Source organism: Quercus robur, chromosome 12 (genome assembly GCF_932294415.1).
Source record: "Quercus robur chromosome 12, dhQueRobu3.1, whole genome shotgun sequence".
NCBI classification, from domain to species: domain Eukaryota; kingdom Viridiplantae; phylum Streptophyta; class Magnoliopsida; order Fagales; family Fagaceae; genus Quercus; species Quercus robur.
The window spans coordinates 2,058,184-2,074,047 of record NC_065545.1 but is presented as its reverse complement, the minus strand read 5'-3'; the positions used below and the strand labels follow the sequence as shown (position 1 = coordinate 2,074,047).

Below are 15,864 nucleotides of genomic sequence, written 5' to 3'. Positions count from 1 at the left end.
TGGGATGCCGAGGACAGGGTCGTCCTCGGCTGCATCTCTAGGCCATTCGGTCTTTCACCACTTATCCTCGGCAACTACACTCCTCGGCACGGGCCCTGGGTCCTAATGGAAAGTGGGCCGGGTCATAAGTTCTCTGGCCCCACATTTAGTATTTTGAGAATTTGTTTGAATAAATATGAAAATTTAGAATATATAGTTTTAGGGATATTATGTGAATTATAACAATCTATTGAAAAAGTGCTTTAAATAGTTGATAAAACCTTAATTTTTTTATGATATTTGGAATATGTAAGCACAATTTACTGACCAACTTAACTAATATTGGTTTTTACATATATGATGGGTTTGGTTAGAAAGTTCTGGGTTGAAAGAACTTTCTAACCAAACCCATGCATACTTTGTTATTTGAGAGAAAGAGAGTTTTTATTGGATGTATATGAGTTTGAGTTTGAGATCGTTTCTCAAAAAAAAAAAAAAAAAGAGTTTGAGATTTCTTGCTAAAAACCGAGAATATTATTAAAACTAAACAAAAACAGCATCCTTCCTGTAGGCATCCGAGATTGCAGTAGGAAGAATATGTGAATTACAACAAACAGAAGACCTATGAACAGCAGCAAATTTAGCTAGACAATTAGTTGCAGAGTTAAACTCTCTTCTAACCCAGTTAAAATTACAACTAACAAAAATTTTTCTAAAGTCTACAACATCGCATGGTGTTGACTTTTGTGTGTTTGTCTATTGTTTTTTTTTTTTTTTTTTTTTTTTTTTTAAGTTATATTTGTTTCTATTATTTCTTTTGATATTTTTCTAGCTTATAATAATTTTCAAAATTAATCTGTGTGGGAGTGCTATCTAGAGGTCTTTTGCGAAACAAACTAAGTTCGCTACCTAGGCGTTTGAATCTATTCTCTTTAAAGATTTTGCTAATTGTTTTGTGGATTCAATTATATTGAGAAGAAATATCAAATATGCCAGGTGAGTCCTTTACGAAACCTTTGGCAATTACCTCGTAAAATATTTTGTTACGAGGGAAACATAGGCTAAGGAATTGTGGGAGAAATTGGCGGACAAATACATGACTAAAATCAAAATATTAAACTCACTACCACGCATTTGAATTATTACAACAAAATATTAGCTAATTTGCAATATTTAGAAGTTGATATTAGGGATGAGAATGAAGGGTCTATTGCTACACTAATTGATATATATGAATATCTTATTACTGCATTTTTTTTTTCTAAAATCTTATTACCACATTTTTTTATGAGAATTACTACATTCTTGTATGAAAATTATGAGATTAAATGATGATGTGTACGGTGCTTTGATTAACAATGAGCTTTTTAAAAGATAAAAAGTTTAAATTTTAAATATCCTTATAATCAGGTAGTTATTAATCCCAGTTTATATTGAGATTTTGCAGAGAATAAAAGTATATAATGTAATTCAAATATTTTTTTTTCCCAATCAAAGTTATGTATTATACACAAATTTTTTTTTTTTTTTTTTTTGATACAATGGATTATACACGTTGAATTGAACCCATATGAAAAAGTTTTAAAATTTGTTTTAACCAAAAAAAAAAAAAAAATTGTTTCCTCAACCCTCCGAACGTACCCCTTGTGCACGTTAGCATCCCCAAGAATCTCTCTACACACTCTTCGCAAACCCTCCCAAAACCCTAGAACACTCTCCTACACTCCGACTCTCAGCTTCTCCGTCCACAATGCCCGGCGTAACCTCAGGCACCGGCGACGGAGCCTCCGTATCCGGCGCCGGAGCTCTCGTCCCGTTATCTCCAGAGGCCCGAAGCCCCTCCGTCTACCCACTCCACCACGGCCTCAAGCCCCCACTCGCTCGCATCGCTATCTCGTGGGCCAGAGGCAACGCCCTTCGAGTATCGTTCTTCAGTCAGCCCTCCGGTGACGACTCCAACGGCGCCGCCGAGGTCGGTGGGAAGGTGATCGAGGTGAAGCTCACCGACGGAGATGGAGATATCGGCGACGCGCAGTTCCGGAAAATCGCTTACGGTTCGGTCTCGCCGTTCGCGCTTCTTCAGAGCCGGAGGAACTCGCTCGCGACCATGTCGAAGATCTCGTCGCCGTATCACTTTGAGTGGTGAGGAATTTTGAGGAATTTGTTTGTTTTTGCTTTTGTTTGAATCTGTTTGGTTGCCTAGAAAGCTGAGCAGAAAGATGCAAAAGCAAAAGAAAAGTTTAAATATTGCTTTAATTTTTTTTGAGCAACGAGGAATTCACATAAAAAAATTTTAAGAATTTTGAAGCTCTTAGTATTGGTCTTGTTGTTGTTGTGTATGTTTTCAATTTTGCTTTACTTAAATTTTGTTATTTTTTTGAAGCTTACAATGATTTTCAATATATTAAGAAGGCTGAAATATGATTTTTCTGGCTGTTCAATTTGAATCCATTCCATTCATTCAATTTGAGAATGCCCTTCACTGTATTTTGCTGGAGCAATTGTTGAATGTGTTAACAACATTGGGAGCTATTCTTTTCATAGGTAACATTGGGAGCTTTTCTGTAGAGAAGTGGATGCCTTATTCATTTGAGGATTTCTGATACATATACTGTTTCTTCATAGAATTTTGTGTTTACTATATGGTATTTGACTCTTTCTGCGAAAACCAGGTGGGAGTATGTGATGGAGTATAGCAGGGACATAAAGGCACTTCTGGGCAATCCTAAGTCGCTTGCTAGTCCGTTGATTGATGACCCAAAGACTGTTTTAAAGGTGAATCTGCAAATCTTGATGTTGGGGCTCTTTGACTGTGTACTAATGGACATGGGTTCAACATTAGAATTATAACTTTGAAACTCAATTTAAAAAACATTTATGTAGAATGTTGAGGAGCCAACCAGTTTGAAAGCTGCGTGGGAGCTGATGGAAATATTTTATGCAGACAAGCAATCTCAATCATGGCTACCTGAGCGGCTTGTTGATTGGTTAGCTGTAATGATCTTTCTTCCACTCTCGATCTGTTGATTAAGTACATTTTGCCATTCTTTCCTTAGTGGTGATCATTTGTGGCTCTGTCATTCTAATGGTGCCATCTTTTGGCAGGATTACGATTGTCTCCTCTCCTCTACACAAGCAACAATCCATTCAAAACTTGTGGATTTTCAGGAAGAGCTTGTTACTTTACAGGTTTGGCACTATTCTGTTCTTTCCATTTTGTTCATTCTCATGATCTTTTATCACATGAGACTTCACCATGGTTCATACATATTTAGCTGGGTTGCAGAACATTTTGCTATCAAATTATTGTTACTAGTTTTTAGAGTGGCTATCAAAAGTAGGGCGTTTTTTTTTTTTTTTCGTGGTTTAAATTGAATGCAAACTTTGTTGGCGCAAGGATGTTAATTATGAAATTACTTCTGCGGCATACCATTTTGACTGTTTACCTGTTATTTTTAAGTTCTCTTACTGGTAATATTTTATTTTTACTTATCAAAAAAATTGTTTTATCATTTAGTTTCTCTAGGAAGGTTGGAAATTTTATGATATTCTTCTATGCAGGTCATTGAGGATAATCCTAAATACTGGGAAGTAATATCATCAGCACTTGCAGTTGGCTGGCAAGATATTGTGGTTAGTCAAGTCCTCTTTTCCCCATCTTTTTCTTATTTGTACAGTCTTGTCTTTATTAATTTACTTTGTTGTGCTTTACATTTTATGGTGCCAAAGGACTAGATATATGCTGTTTGTTTTCATGCAGGTGAAAATGTTGCGCTTGCATGGGTCTTATCAACTAGATCAGATAAACAATCGTGAGGTTTGATAAATTTACTATGACTTATTGAGTATAATAGTATGTTTTAATATATGTACAAGTGGATCACAGGTTCAAGCTCTAGGGCGAGCATTATAAGGTAGATTAGGATTTCTAATTCAACTCCACCAATATATATATATATATATATATATGATGCGGGAGACACAAGAAGATTTTTATTTAAAATTATTTATGTTTGCAAGTCAGTTTTATTTATATGTTTTAGGTACTAGTAGTTTATTAGGTTGTTAGTATTTTAATTTGGAAGGAAGGTTATTTTTGCAATAAGGCAATTAGGGTTTCCTACGTGAATTAGAACTAGGGTTTAGTAATCCCTTTATAAGCAACCTATTGTATTTCTTGAGGAGATAGTTGATATTTTAATGAATGAAAAAAAGAGAGATCGCATATTAGAAATCCTTCATACAAGAGAAAGTAGGGGAATGCATCCTCAAAATGATTCTTTTTTCTTTTAGTGGTTATCTCCTAGACAATAATGCAAACAACCATTTGATTGGTAAATGGGTTTATTAAAACCTGGGAACTTGTAAAATTTGTGTTGTACTTAGCCAAACAAATTTAGATAAATGTGGGTCATTTGATGGTCCTTTTTAACTATGTCTATGATTTATGTCCAGAAGTTAGTGATGATACTGCAACAATTGGATTTTTTGTCCCACTCTTGACTTATCTCATCTCTGTCCTGCATGTAATTAAACAGACAGAAAATGGACTGGTAGAGGCAGTTGCTGTTCTTATTTCAAAAATGCCACGGCTGCGTCCTGAACTGGAATCTGGAAGATTAGGTGAATGCTATAAAGCCAAGCCTGATTTTGTCAAGGTATGTTTTAGTGTGCCAAATATGAATCATTCTTTCTGGTTTTTGAGATTTTTCTTCCTTCATTAAAAAAAAAAAATAATAAAAAAATAAAAAAATAAACTTAATATCTTTTTCATTACATAGGCTTGGGAGAAATGGAGGGCACAAATTACTAAGCTGGACTGTAGTGCATATTGGGTTCGCTGTGGTCACCACCAGACCAGGGAGGGTTTGAGAAATATGCTACAACTCATGCTGGGAAATACTAACAGTCTCTGCACCGCAACGTGTCATTGGATAGAGTTGTTTATTTCTCACTTTCTATACATAAGGCCTTTCACTGCGGTAATGCTCATTACTATTCTGATTTGTTTGTCTGGACATAAATAAAATTTTATTCTCTGTGTTTCTATTGTCTTGCTATTAATTTTTTGTCTGTTTGTTGGTGTCTGAAGTGTCTACTAATTTCTTGTCTTGAATCAGGGTTTAGAAAACATGTATAATGTGGCGCAGAAATGCATGCAGTTCAAACCAATGTCTGGTTCCCATGGGTTGTTAGGATTAATTATTGGAATTCTAGGAGAAAATACTGAGGTGAGTAATGTTAATAAGATAACGGTACTATACAATCTCTATAAATTTCAATGTTCTTTATGTTAATAAGATAACGGTACTAAACAATCTCTATAAATTTCAATGTTCTTTTTCCTTTTGCCTTTCACGCTCTCTTAAACTCTATCGGACTTTTTAAAATCAGGTTGTCTTAGCAGAATGCTCCAGAGAATTTGGCCCTTGGTGAGTTATGACTTTATCTTCTCTTTCTAATTTTTTATATATAAAGCCATGATTGGAGGTGCCATTATTTTTCCCCTTTTATTTAACTTGAAGTTGGGAATTATAGATTTCTAAACGAAATAAAACTTTAACATGCTTCTGTTTTATTTTTGAGATTTTTTAACGTAACGTTATATGTCACTTATCAATAGGATGGTTGCCCATGCCATAGAGTTGTTGACTGCTGAGAGTGATCAAGCAGAAACTCTTTTATGTGAAGAGCATGATAACTTGGGGGGAATCAGCATAGAGGAACTCCATCGGCTTGTCTATGCTCAAGTTCTATCTTCACATTCATTGACTTGGCAAGTGAGTACAATGGACTTGGATAGATTGACAATACTGTCATAGTTGAAGTATGACTTATAATGGCAACTAGATTATTACCTTTTAATATATATCATTTTGAGAATCACTTTTACGATACTGTCCAAAGGAATTAGTAACCAATTATGTTTTCCTGATGACTGAGGAAATTTTATATACAACCGAATTGGCCATTTGAAGCTTTTATTCCTCATTTGGCCCAATAACGCTATTATTTAAATTATTTGATAAAATTAATAGTTTTCAAAATTAATTATGTGGCAAATTAACATGGTCATAATTTTTTTTAAAATGATTATATCAAATTCTTTATTTCAAGAAAATTTTTAAGACATTTTCATCGTCAATTCCATGAAATGTTGTATCTTGTTCCTTATGATATCATACCCTTCCAACCATAATTGCCTTTGTGCTACCCAGTGTTCAGTAGTTTCAATAGATTTTTAGTGCCATCTCTAAGGGTCACTTTCTTATTCTAGACTGTGCCTTGTAAATATGAAGTTCTTTTTCTTTCTGTGTGCATATGAACTGTTGGAAGTTGACTTGTGCCTAGCTATTAATCAACAAGTCTATCAGTATCTCTACTTAGGTGCTTTTTGATATTTGAACTAATGTGTGTTTTTCTCATCTCAAGTAATGCTCATAAAGTTTCGTGCTCCTATATGCTTATATCAAGTAATACACACTAACATATTCTAGATTGCACCTTGTAAAATATCATATCTTTTTAATTTTTGCGCGCATGTGTGTGTATGAATTGTAAAAGTTGACTTGTGGTTGGCTGTTAATCAACATGTCTATCAGTATCTCTTCTTAGGTGCTTTTTGTTTTGTTTTGTTTTTTATTTATTTATTTGAACTAGTGTATGTGCTCATCTCAAGTAATCCTCATAAAGTTTGATGCTCCTATGTCTTCAGATAGCTCCAATTTATTTGGCATCATGCATAAAGCAGGGAATGGGTTTGCTAGAGATTTTATTGAGCAAGCAACCTGTTCAAAATAATCAAGTACTGCTTAAGGTAATTGATTCACCTTTCAATGTAAGGTTTTTTGGATTTTAGTGTCCTATAATTTAATGGAGATATTTGTGACTGATTCAAGTTGCATATATTTTTATGCAGATTATAGAGATATGCCGTCTGTATGAACTTGACAGTGTTAGTTCAAACATTATGAAGGTATATATTATTTGGTGTAGCATGCTTGTACTATATATGATTATAGGGAATGCACTGCATGCTGTGTTGGAATTATGCAGCATGGAGTTTGGTAAAGATTATCTCCGTGTTCTTTCAAAGTTACATTTTTGAAAGAGTAGCCAGAAATTATCTTTATGTGGAATTCTTGTTAAAGATTTTCAATGTGTAGATTGCTGGAGTATACCACTGGAAGCATGGTAGGAAAGGTTCTGGAGTATTTTGGCTTCAGCAAGCCCGTGATGAAGTTCGTCTTAATAGGATTGCTCAGCAATTGTTCGATTCTGTTGGAAAGTCGATCTCTGATGAAAGTTTCAAGGTGTATATCTTATGATTCCGTTAAGTCAGGCAACCTGGGGATTTCTGTTATATTTTTGTTTACATGCTTTGATACTTAAAGCCTCCTTCAAAACCATGAAGTCTTGATTCTAATTAAATTACTTGATGAAACTCATGTTGTCTATTATTCGTCCGTGCAGCAATGGGAAGGTTTGATTGAATTATTGGGTTCTGAATCTAAGACTGCTGGCGGTTTAGAGTTTCTGCACAAGTAGGATTTTTCTCATATATGCATTCTTTGAGCAGTGGTTTTCTTCATCATTTTTTCTCCAGTCTTTTTCAGGTCTAATACTTAAATGCATCACAGGTACAGGGATTTCAAAAAATCCCTAAAGCAGGTTAATGATGGAAAAACTAATGATGCAGCTCGGCAAGCTGTAGAATCGCTTATATCGGTAGGTGTTACTTCTACGTTTTTTATTAGTTGCCGTCCTCTATAGTTTTTAGTTCGTTGTATTCAAGCTCTTCCAAATTAAGCGGTCAACATTTGTGCCCTCAAAACAAACTAAATTATCAATCTACCGGTCCATCATATATAGAGGACCCCCCCATGGTGGCAAATGTTTTGGGATTTGATTTGTCATCTCCCATTATAGAGTAATGCTTGTTCTTTTGCTATCTACTGAGTGAGGGTTTCCAATCTTTTTAATAATTTCTTTTATAATGATTCTGTAGCTTATGAAACCGTTCAACACCTCAGTATTCAGCACCTGTAATTTCTTTTTAGATTTGATTTTTGATCATTTCTTTTATCTTGATTTTGTAGCTTATGAAAAACCCATCAACACCTCAGCGTTTTTGGCTGCCTCTTCTATTTGACTCGGTAAGTTCTCATTCGGTACAAGCCTCAAGGGTTAGTGATTGCTAAATTAAGACTTTCTCTTTCTGCAAGTTATAGTCTTTGCAATAGATACAACAGCAATAATAAAGTCTAATGGCCAAAATTTGATTTCGGCTATAGATCATTGACAGATAATTGGGTTTGGTCCCATCTATTCCTCTCCGCATTTTATTCCATCTAAAATCACACTTTCTATCATCTCCTTCCAAAGTAAATTTAGGCTTTCCTCTACCTTTGTTTTTTTCATTCCTTTGACTTGAATCAAATCTGTGAACACATATAGGAAATGGCATAGCTGATCCTTATTATTCACTTTTCATTATATCTAGGTCCAATGAAGCACATTACTAATATGAGATGCCCCAACTTGTATTTGTATAGGATTATGTGGCAAAAAGATATTTTAGATTTAAGGTATAATCTACACAGGCCTGTACTATTATTGACTTATTCTAATTCTTTTGTGCAGTTGAAGCTTCTCAGTTGGCAGGAGCGTCCTCTGCTAAATGTCTCACAGACCAACCTTTTGTTGAATAAACTGCAAGAGTTATCCATGGCGAGGCTGCGTCCAGATTTCATTGAAGCTGACTTGCCAAAACAGGCCTTAAGCTCTGTGAGGCTGGCTCTTGCTACAAACCTTGGACGTGCTATCCTGGAAGAATGATGGGGCCTACTTTCTGCATAACCAGCTTGCCATTTCGGTACTGGGGCTGTTGGACAGCATGTAGGATGGCTGTTTCAATGTGTTCTGCTGAACATAGCATGACAAGCAGTCTTAACAAAAAGTTTAGAGAAGCTGAAGATCATTATGTTGCAAAAGGTTTTTGACAGTCGCATATGTTGTAAATTGGCATGATAGTCAACTGATGCATCCACATATCACATGAGAAGGGCAGTTGCAAAGCGCTTATTAGCAAATTTTGTCTAGGATTGCAACCAAGAGAGAGACACAGCACTGGTTAGGTTTTCCTGCCTTGATGTTTATTTGTATGTTAACCATTCTGTTGCTTTAGTAAATATCTGAACAGAATTAAGCTCAAAGAAGCAGTGTAACGGAATTCAGAGAACATACTCCGATAGCTTAGAGGCCCCATATTTATTGGGTTTTTATGAGTGGGGTGTGACCGCTAAAAAATCATTTGGAATGAATTTCAATGTATGTTTATAGTAGTAGAATCATTCATGAGAAAGTATAAACAGGAACCTGTCACATTATCTATTTATTGATCAGTATTTCAATTCTTTAAAAGGCAATAGACTGAAATTCCAGTCAGTATCTGATGTAACCTCTGAATAATCTTCTTTCTACACTAGTTCGAACATGATGGAAGCTAGAATGAAGTTATCACAACTTAGGCATTGCAAAGTAAATACTCCTCGAGATGCACCAAAAGAATAATCTAGAGTCGATCATATACAAACTAGCGCACACAGTATACACACTGAATATAAATCTGACTGCAATAAGAGCAGCCTGGTTTATAATACATACTAATAACAAATACCAGTACTTGTATGAAAACAATAATGCTATACTATGCCTTGTACCGGTAAGGCCTACAAGCCACTACAATGAAATTCAACCAAAAGAGGGGGGCAGCAAAAACAAAAGAATGGGGGGAAGATTTAGGAAGAGGAAAGAACCACTAGTGGGAAAAAAATTTGCTGCAGATTGCGGTATGGAACAGACAAGAATATCATCGAAGGAATCTCATGGCTTTATACGATGAATATGAATCTCAAAGAATATCCACTATTCTTCACAAGCAAGCCTCTTGGAAGTTCCGCACTCTTTTTGTCTCTACTTGGACTTTGAATCGTCACAAATGGTGGCCAAAGTAAACCAAGACGCTTGGAATATAATATACAAAGATCACTGCTATTTCTTAAGGCACCTAAAGCTCACCCACCCATGAAAATAAGGAGCCCTCTCAATTGGGCCATCTTTACTAAATACAAGCAGAACTACGAGTAGGTTCTGCAAATGCAGTACCAATGCAAGAAGAGATTTCCCTAGTTTCCATGCCCATGCACCGCAGCCAAGTTTCTCACAGCTTTTTAGGCAAATTATAAGTCTTCTTTAGAAACCTCGTAGCTGCTTCATCATTCCTGTAGCACAAAACACGTAGAAGTGTGTTTGGTTCAGTTGGGTTCCAATTCCCAGAAGTTGGAGGTAATGGAAGTTTGGACCTGGCAGAAGAGCCATATGTCTCCAAGGTCACACGTCTAAACCGCTCAATGAGGCTCTCAGTATCGGTTCGGAAAAGTGGAAGCACACCTGTCACCATAGGAGAAAACTTGTCTATCAACTCAGAAGGCAAGCCATCCCCACCAGCCAAGAATAGATCTTTGAGAGATCTGTAATCATCCTCTATTATCTGAGAGTCTTGCCGGGAGAAAGCACGGGAGGGGCCTCCAGCAAGCAACACCAGCAAGAACCCATCAAAGGATGCTCTCATTATGTCAGTAATCATCCGTGTTCGAACTCTTTCATGCACAGTGTCTGAAATGATCATCAAGTTTTTCTCAAGTTCCTGAATAAAAGGCTCAATCCTAGAAGACGATGGCTCTCCAACGTATAAACCATCCCATAGAACATGACTTAAATCATGGAAAACAATTCTATAAGCCACAGCCTCACACAGTTGCTGAACTCCTTCCACACAAGCAACTGGTGAAAGCTCAAATTTCTTTCCTAAACCATTAGAAAAGTCCTCTGCATGAGCAGATTCAGAATTCCTGAGATAAGTGATTATCCTCTTCTCCAAGGCTTCCAACTCAGTTCGGATTCGTTGCAAAGTGTTTATACGAACACATAGCTGAGATATCCCAAAGGAGTTATCACCATTCACTGTTGCAACCTGAGGATTTCTCTTCTGAGAATTTGGTGTTTTTTCTTTCTTCTTCCCAAAGCTGCCAAACTTTGATCCTACAGTACATCTGGTTAATGATGGCATGGTGGGAACAAACGTAGTTCGTGACCCTGATTTCAAAATAAAGAGTGATGATTACCACATATATCACGCATCTGAAGCTATATGTTCATAATTTGAGATTTGTGAAAGCACTTACCACAGCCTGATTTTGCCTTGGTTATGTAGTATTGAACACATCTGTCAAGACCAGCCATCAAGTCAGGAAGCAATGCAGGATGCATTGGTATTGGCAACTGAAAGAATGCAACCAAAGTTTCATCTAGAATTCGCAAAACTTCAACAGCAGATGGAGCAAATCCTTCTTGGTTTGCTCTTGGATTCCAGACCTAAATATCATAATGAACAAGGTTAGGTGAAGGAAAGATGATAAAGATCTTTGTTCATTTGCCAATGGTCCCTGGACCAAATGCCATCTGCTCCCCTCACAAGTGACAGATGGAGGGTAAGATCATGGATTCACTCCCATGTTGGTGCATGGGTTGTGTATTTCCCTAATTTGAGATAATTGTTCATTTTTATAACAGAATTATTAGTGTCCATCTTTAATTGTTTATCTGCAATAAAGCATGCATAATAAGAAAGGGCATTTAGCATGGTCAAGTAACCAATGTTTGTCACAAGATTTGACAAATGTTGTGTTCAAAATATTCAGGATATTCATTTTTATTTATTTATAAATAATAATAATAATTGTGGGGGATGGACAAACCACAGGCATTAGGTACCACAGATAGTGCTAGACTGCTAGTACCACTGGGCTATCACTTGAACCCCAAAATATTTAGGAAATTCCACCCAAGGAAACTTGATATCATAACTGGTATGATGTTAGATAAATTCTATGTGTGCAACTACACATATAAAACAAGTCAAGCTTTGCACTTATACTACAATGAATAGAAAATATAAAGATGGAAAAACAAGGGGGTGGGGGGGACTGAGACGCTTCTTATCCAGCTGCAATACATTTGCCCATGAGCCCACAATAGGATCCAATATAATTGCCAATGAGCTGTGACTCAAATGGCACTTCCTCCTCCCAAAAGGTGTAGAGAGAGTACAGTTGCGGGTTCATAACCCATAGGGCGTGTAACTTATTAAAAATAAAAGACCCAGTATAATTACTAATTAGTCATGATGACAAACTTCAACAACAATGCATCAATAGAGTGAACATATCCTCAAATGAATAATGAGTGCACACCTCTTGTTGCAGATTCCTATCAACCCATTCCTTCAGTGTGTCTAATCTTGTTTTCATCCACCCTTTCACCAGATTGGCAATAGCAGCTTCAGCCTCATAAGGAGGCATCTCACGGATTATTGCCTTCCCTCCATCATCACTGTCCACCGAATCTTCCACAGCTATCTGCACAAGATCCTTCTCCAGCTTATCTGCAGCCCTCAACACTTGAACTGCATCTGGTGTCAACTCCATTATACCTGATACAAATTGTTTTAGCTCATTCCCATAGCAAGCATGAAGGGTGGCTACAGCCACCCCAGCTGCTAAAGGATGCCATATCTTCAATATTGGACTGAACACCTTCTTCTCATTACTTGCCAGCTCACCAACATCCTTAGCAAGGATGGCCAGCACAGGAAGAGGATTTGGCTGGTTTTTGGATGCTCTCCTGCTAGAGTCTGCCTTTTCCATTCGCTATATAATAAAAATTCAAACATTATTTCAGGTGATACATCCAACTTAAAAGAACCCAAAATAATATACTGCAAAAATATGAGTAAAAAAAATGCTTGCTGCCAGGCAGAAATAACACAACCAATAGGTATCCTCATCTCTCTCTCTCTCTCTCTATAATAAAAAATTCATGCCACCCAAACCTATGTTCAGTGTCCGCTTGAGTCTTGGTTGAGTTCAAACTTAAAATGAGGAAAGGTACAGCCATACAGGTGTATTGAACTAAATTTGAGCAACACAGACAACCTAACTTGAATACTAGAATGCTAAGATTGTTATATAAACATGTCAACATGTCAAGCATATAATACATGGTCTCTCAGTAAATAGGGGAAACTGACATAATAAAGTTGGTTGCTCATCATGCCCCCAAAAAAATTTGTTCTTTACGGTTATAAAATCTAAAAATTTAGGACAATTAATGTCTTGCACAAATATTTGCTTTTTTTTTGGACACCTCTCCCACAGCATTATGGTCTTGTAATTTTACATGTTCTGAAAATGAAACAATGCACATGCTATTTTGTTGAAAGTTTTTTGGGAGGTATATTAAGAAAGCATCCAACATATTGCAACAGACTTGCTTACCAAATTCAATTCTTTATACATGCAATGTAAATAACATAGGGTCTACTAACAATGCAAAATCCCCACCGTATCACATTTTAGACCCTCTTAATAAAAGGGGGGGGGGGGGGGGGGGATGAGATGCAGATTGTATGGACTTGCCTGTGCAAAAGCTGTGCGTATTGATGACCTGATGTAAGTGTCAATCCTGTTGCGAGCCACATCAACTTCACCTTTCCTTTTTCTGCGATACTCATTAGATATATCTTCAACCAAAATCCTAGCAGCTGATACCCCCAGAGACACAATGCCCTGCATGGAATCGATATTTCCAGCATCAAAAGTATCATGATATGCAAGGAGCCTTTTCTCTGCCCAACCCAATATCGAACTCAATGTAGAACTCAAGACCTTGGAGTACTCTGGATCCTTTGTTATTTTTGCATCTTTTGCAACTTCTGCAAGCTGAGCATCAGCTGCATACAGCAGGTCCATCTCAACTTGGCCAGTTGCAACAAAACGGTGAAATAAAATCCACGTGAAGCAAATGTTATGGAATATTTGGTTTATTCCAAGAATTACCCAGGTCTTCTTAATGTGTTCCATTAGCTCATCAACTTCATCAGCAATAGACGTTTCGTCATTAGCATCAAAGCAAGCTTCTAGAAGCATTTCATAGAGCCGGAGATTCAGCGGAAATCCATCTGCCCAGTGGCATGTCTCATAGATAGAACCTTCAGATGATCTGCTAGCAAGAGCCGTAACAGCACTACGAAGGACTTGCAGCGATTCATTATTCTTCCCAGTTTCAATGGGTCTATCCAAAGCCCCACGAATAAGTTGCCGCAGCCGCTGTGCAGCAGAATTTGACTTATCCAATGGCATTTGGGGGTGCAAAATTAGACCAGCCTCAAGAACTCTCAGAGTCCTCTTTTGCCACGCATCATATTCTTCATGATCAGTAAAGTCCGAAAGCTTGAGCTGCTGTAATAGCTCTAATGGAACTACTACTGATTCAATTCTCCTTCCAACCTGTCACCAAAACATGAAAACAAGGCCATGAAAAGCCGATTACTTAAATGCAACAACGGTTATAGTTGTTTATCCAACACTGAAACCACATTGTAGCATAGTAACAAAAGCTCAAAACTTTCAAAAGTAGTCAATAATTATATCCAGAACTATAGGAGACAATCCAATAAGGAAATGTATTTGAAACCCAAATATCAAAAATTGAATAGAATATCAAAAAATTTATCATGATCCATTTAAACTCAATTCCATCAGATCAAACAACAATTAGCATAAACCCAATAAAACATTCAACCAAAAATCCAAACTTTATCAAATGGGTTAAAATTTAATAGAAATAACAATCGGAAAAGACTAAAATTGAGTAATTCAAAAGCAGCAAAGTTAGATCAACGAAACGAAAAGCAAAAAGACCTGACTAGCAACGATTCTGAGAAGAGCTCTTCGGACTCTGGAATCCATAGCTTCAGAGACACCCATTTGAGTTCTCATAAGCTCTCCAACGGTCAAGGGCCTCCTCGGCTTGCCGTGACCCGAACCCGAACCCGACCCCGACCCGGGGCTTTTCTTAGGGGACTTGAGTCCGAAAGCTTTCTTGACTTTACTAGCTGCGGTGGAAGTGATGGATCGCTGTAACCCGGGCGAGTTGGGCGAATGGTGACCCGGACCCGAACTCGGCGAGTCGGAATTGCTGGCGCCGTTGTTGAAGTTGTTGTTGGAGGAGGAGGAGACGAAGCTGAGGGGTTTTGCGGTGGAGGTACGGCAGACGGCGACGAAGATCTCGTAGGCGGTGAGGCGGAGGTCGGAATCGGTGAGTTGGGTGGTGGCGAGTTGGCCGAGTGGGGAAGGGAGATCGGGGGCCGTGGGTTTGGCAGGCATTATTGGTGGCGGAATTGGTGGTTGAATTGGCGGCGGAGTCATCTCTCTCTTGGAGTGGCCCAGAGACAAGTCTCTGAAGAGATGAGCCATTGTAGAGAGAGAGAGAGAGAGAGAAGGAAATGAGAAGAAACAGTCAAAATATATGGACTCAGTGGTGATGAGACAGTAAAATGTAGAGTATACAGACAGAATATAATAAAAAGCAAAAGCCATCTGTATCCGTGAAACTATATGATATGTTGCTGTTGTGTTCTTACCTTTTTGTTTTTTTATTTTATTTTATTTATTTATTTATTTATTTTTGGAAATAAAATGGATGAATAGGTTTTTGTTCATGCTTGTATGATAGAAAAAAGTAATATATTTTAGCTAATTATACCCAAAATCTAGCTAAAAAAATAGATAAAGTAGTTTTTTGAGATGTCAAATAGCTAAAAAAATAACTCCACTGCTGTGAATGTTCTAATAGAAAAAGTACTACATTTTAGCTAATTATATTCAAAATTTATCCACATTAGTTTATGTAAAGTTGTGTAAAAATATATAGTTGTTACAAATTTACGATAACCGTGTAAATTTACTAAACTTTCGCCGACAC

At 37.1% G+C, this 15,864-nt stretch overlaps 2 protein-coding genes across 2 annotated transcripts; one reads left to right on the top strand and one right to left on the bottom strand.

The window, feature by feature from the left end:
- The first annotated feature begins 1,583 nt into the window (after positions 1 to 1,583).
- On the top strand, positions 1,584 to 9,407 carry LOC126708860 (nuclear pore complex protein NUP85). Its single transcript, XM_050408838.1, has 18 exons — positions 1,584 to 2,121; positions 2,652 to 2,754; positions 2,863 to 2,973; positions 3,085 to 3,168; positions 3,541 to 3,612; positions 3,740 to 3,796; positions 4,518 to 4,637; positions 4,761 to 4,961; positions 5,100 to 5,210; positions 5,374 to 5,411; positions 5,603 to 5,759; positions 6,695 to 6,796; positions 6,899 to 6,955; positions 7,146 to 7,292; positions 7,453 to 7,523; positions 7,620 to 7,707; positions 8,079 to 8,135; positions 8,623 to 9,407. The coding sequence occupies exons 1-18, from the start codon at positions 1,730 to 1,732 to the stop codon at positions 8,815 to 8,817; spliced, it is 2,163 nt and encodes a 720-aa protein (XP_050264795.1). The 5' UTR covers positions 1,584 to 1,729; the 3' UTR covers positions 8,818 to 9,407.
- A 129-nt stretch (positions 9,408 to 9,536) lies between these two features.
- On the bottom strand, positions 9,537 to 15,433 carry LOC126708859 (protein unc-13 homolog). The gene is made up of 5 exons (XM_050408837.1): positions 14,802 to 15,433; positions 13,518 to 14,387; positions 12,294 to 12,749; positions 11,226 to 11,415; positions 9,537 to 11,136 (listed from the first exon to the last, which is right to left on the bottom strand). Exons 1-5 carry the CDS (start codon positions 15,354 to 15,356, stop codon positions 10,202 to 10,204), a joined length of 3,006 nt encoding a protein of 1,001 aa, XP_050264794.1. The 5' UTR covers positions 15,357 to 15,433; the 3' UTR covers positions 9,537 to 10,201.
- Positions 15,434 to 15,864: the final 431 nt, after the last annotated feature.

Coding starts and splice junctions, on each gene's coding strand:
- LOC126708860 (XM_050408838.1), top strand. CDS start 1,730: ATGCCCGGCGTAACCTCAGGCACCGGCGACGGAGCCTCCGTATCCGGC. Junction 2,122..2,651: donor TCGCCGTATCACTTTGAGTG/GTGAGGAATTTT, acceptor TGCGAAAACCAG/GTGGGAGTATGTGATGGAGT. Junction 7,293..7,452: donor TCTCTGATGAAAGTTTCAAG/GTGTATATCTTA, acceptor TCGTCCGTGCAG/CAATGGGAAGGTTTGATTGA.
- LOC126708859 (XM_050408837.1), bottom strand. CDS start 15,356: ATGGCTCATCTCTTCAGAGACTTGTCTCTGGGCCACTCCAAGAGAGAG. Junction 14,388..14,801: donor TCAGAATCGTTGCTAGTCAG/GTCTTTTTGCTT, acceptor TTTTGGTGACAG/GTTGGAAGGAGAATTGAATC. Junction 12,750..13,517: donor TACGCACAGCTTTTGCACAG/GCAAGTCCATAC, acceptor TTTATTATATAG/CGAATGGAAAAGGCAGACTC.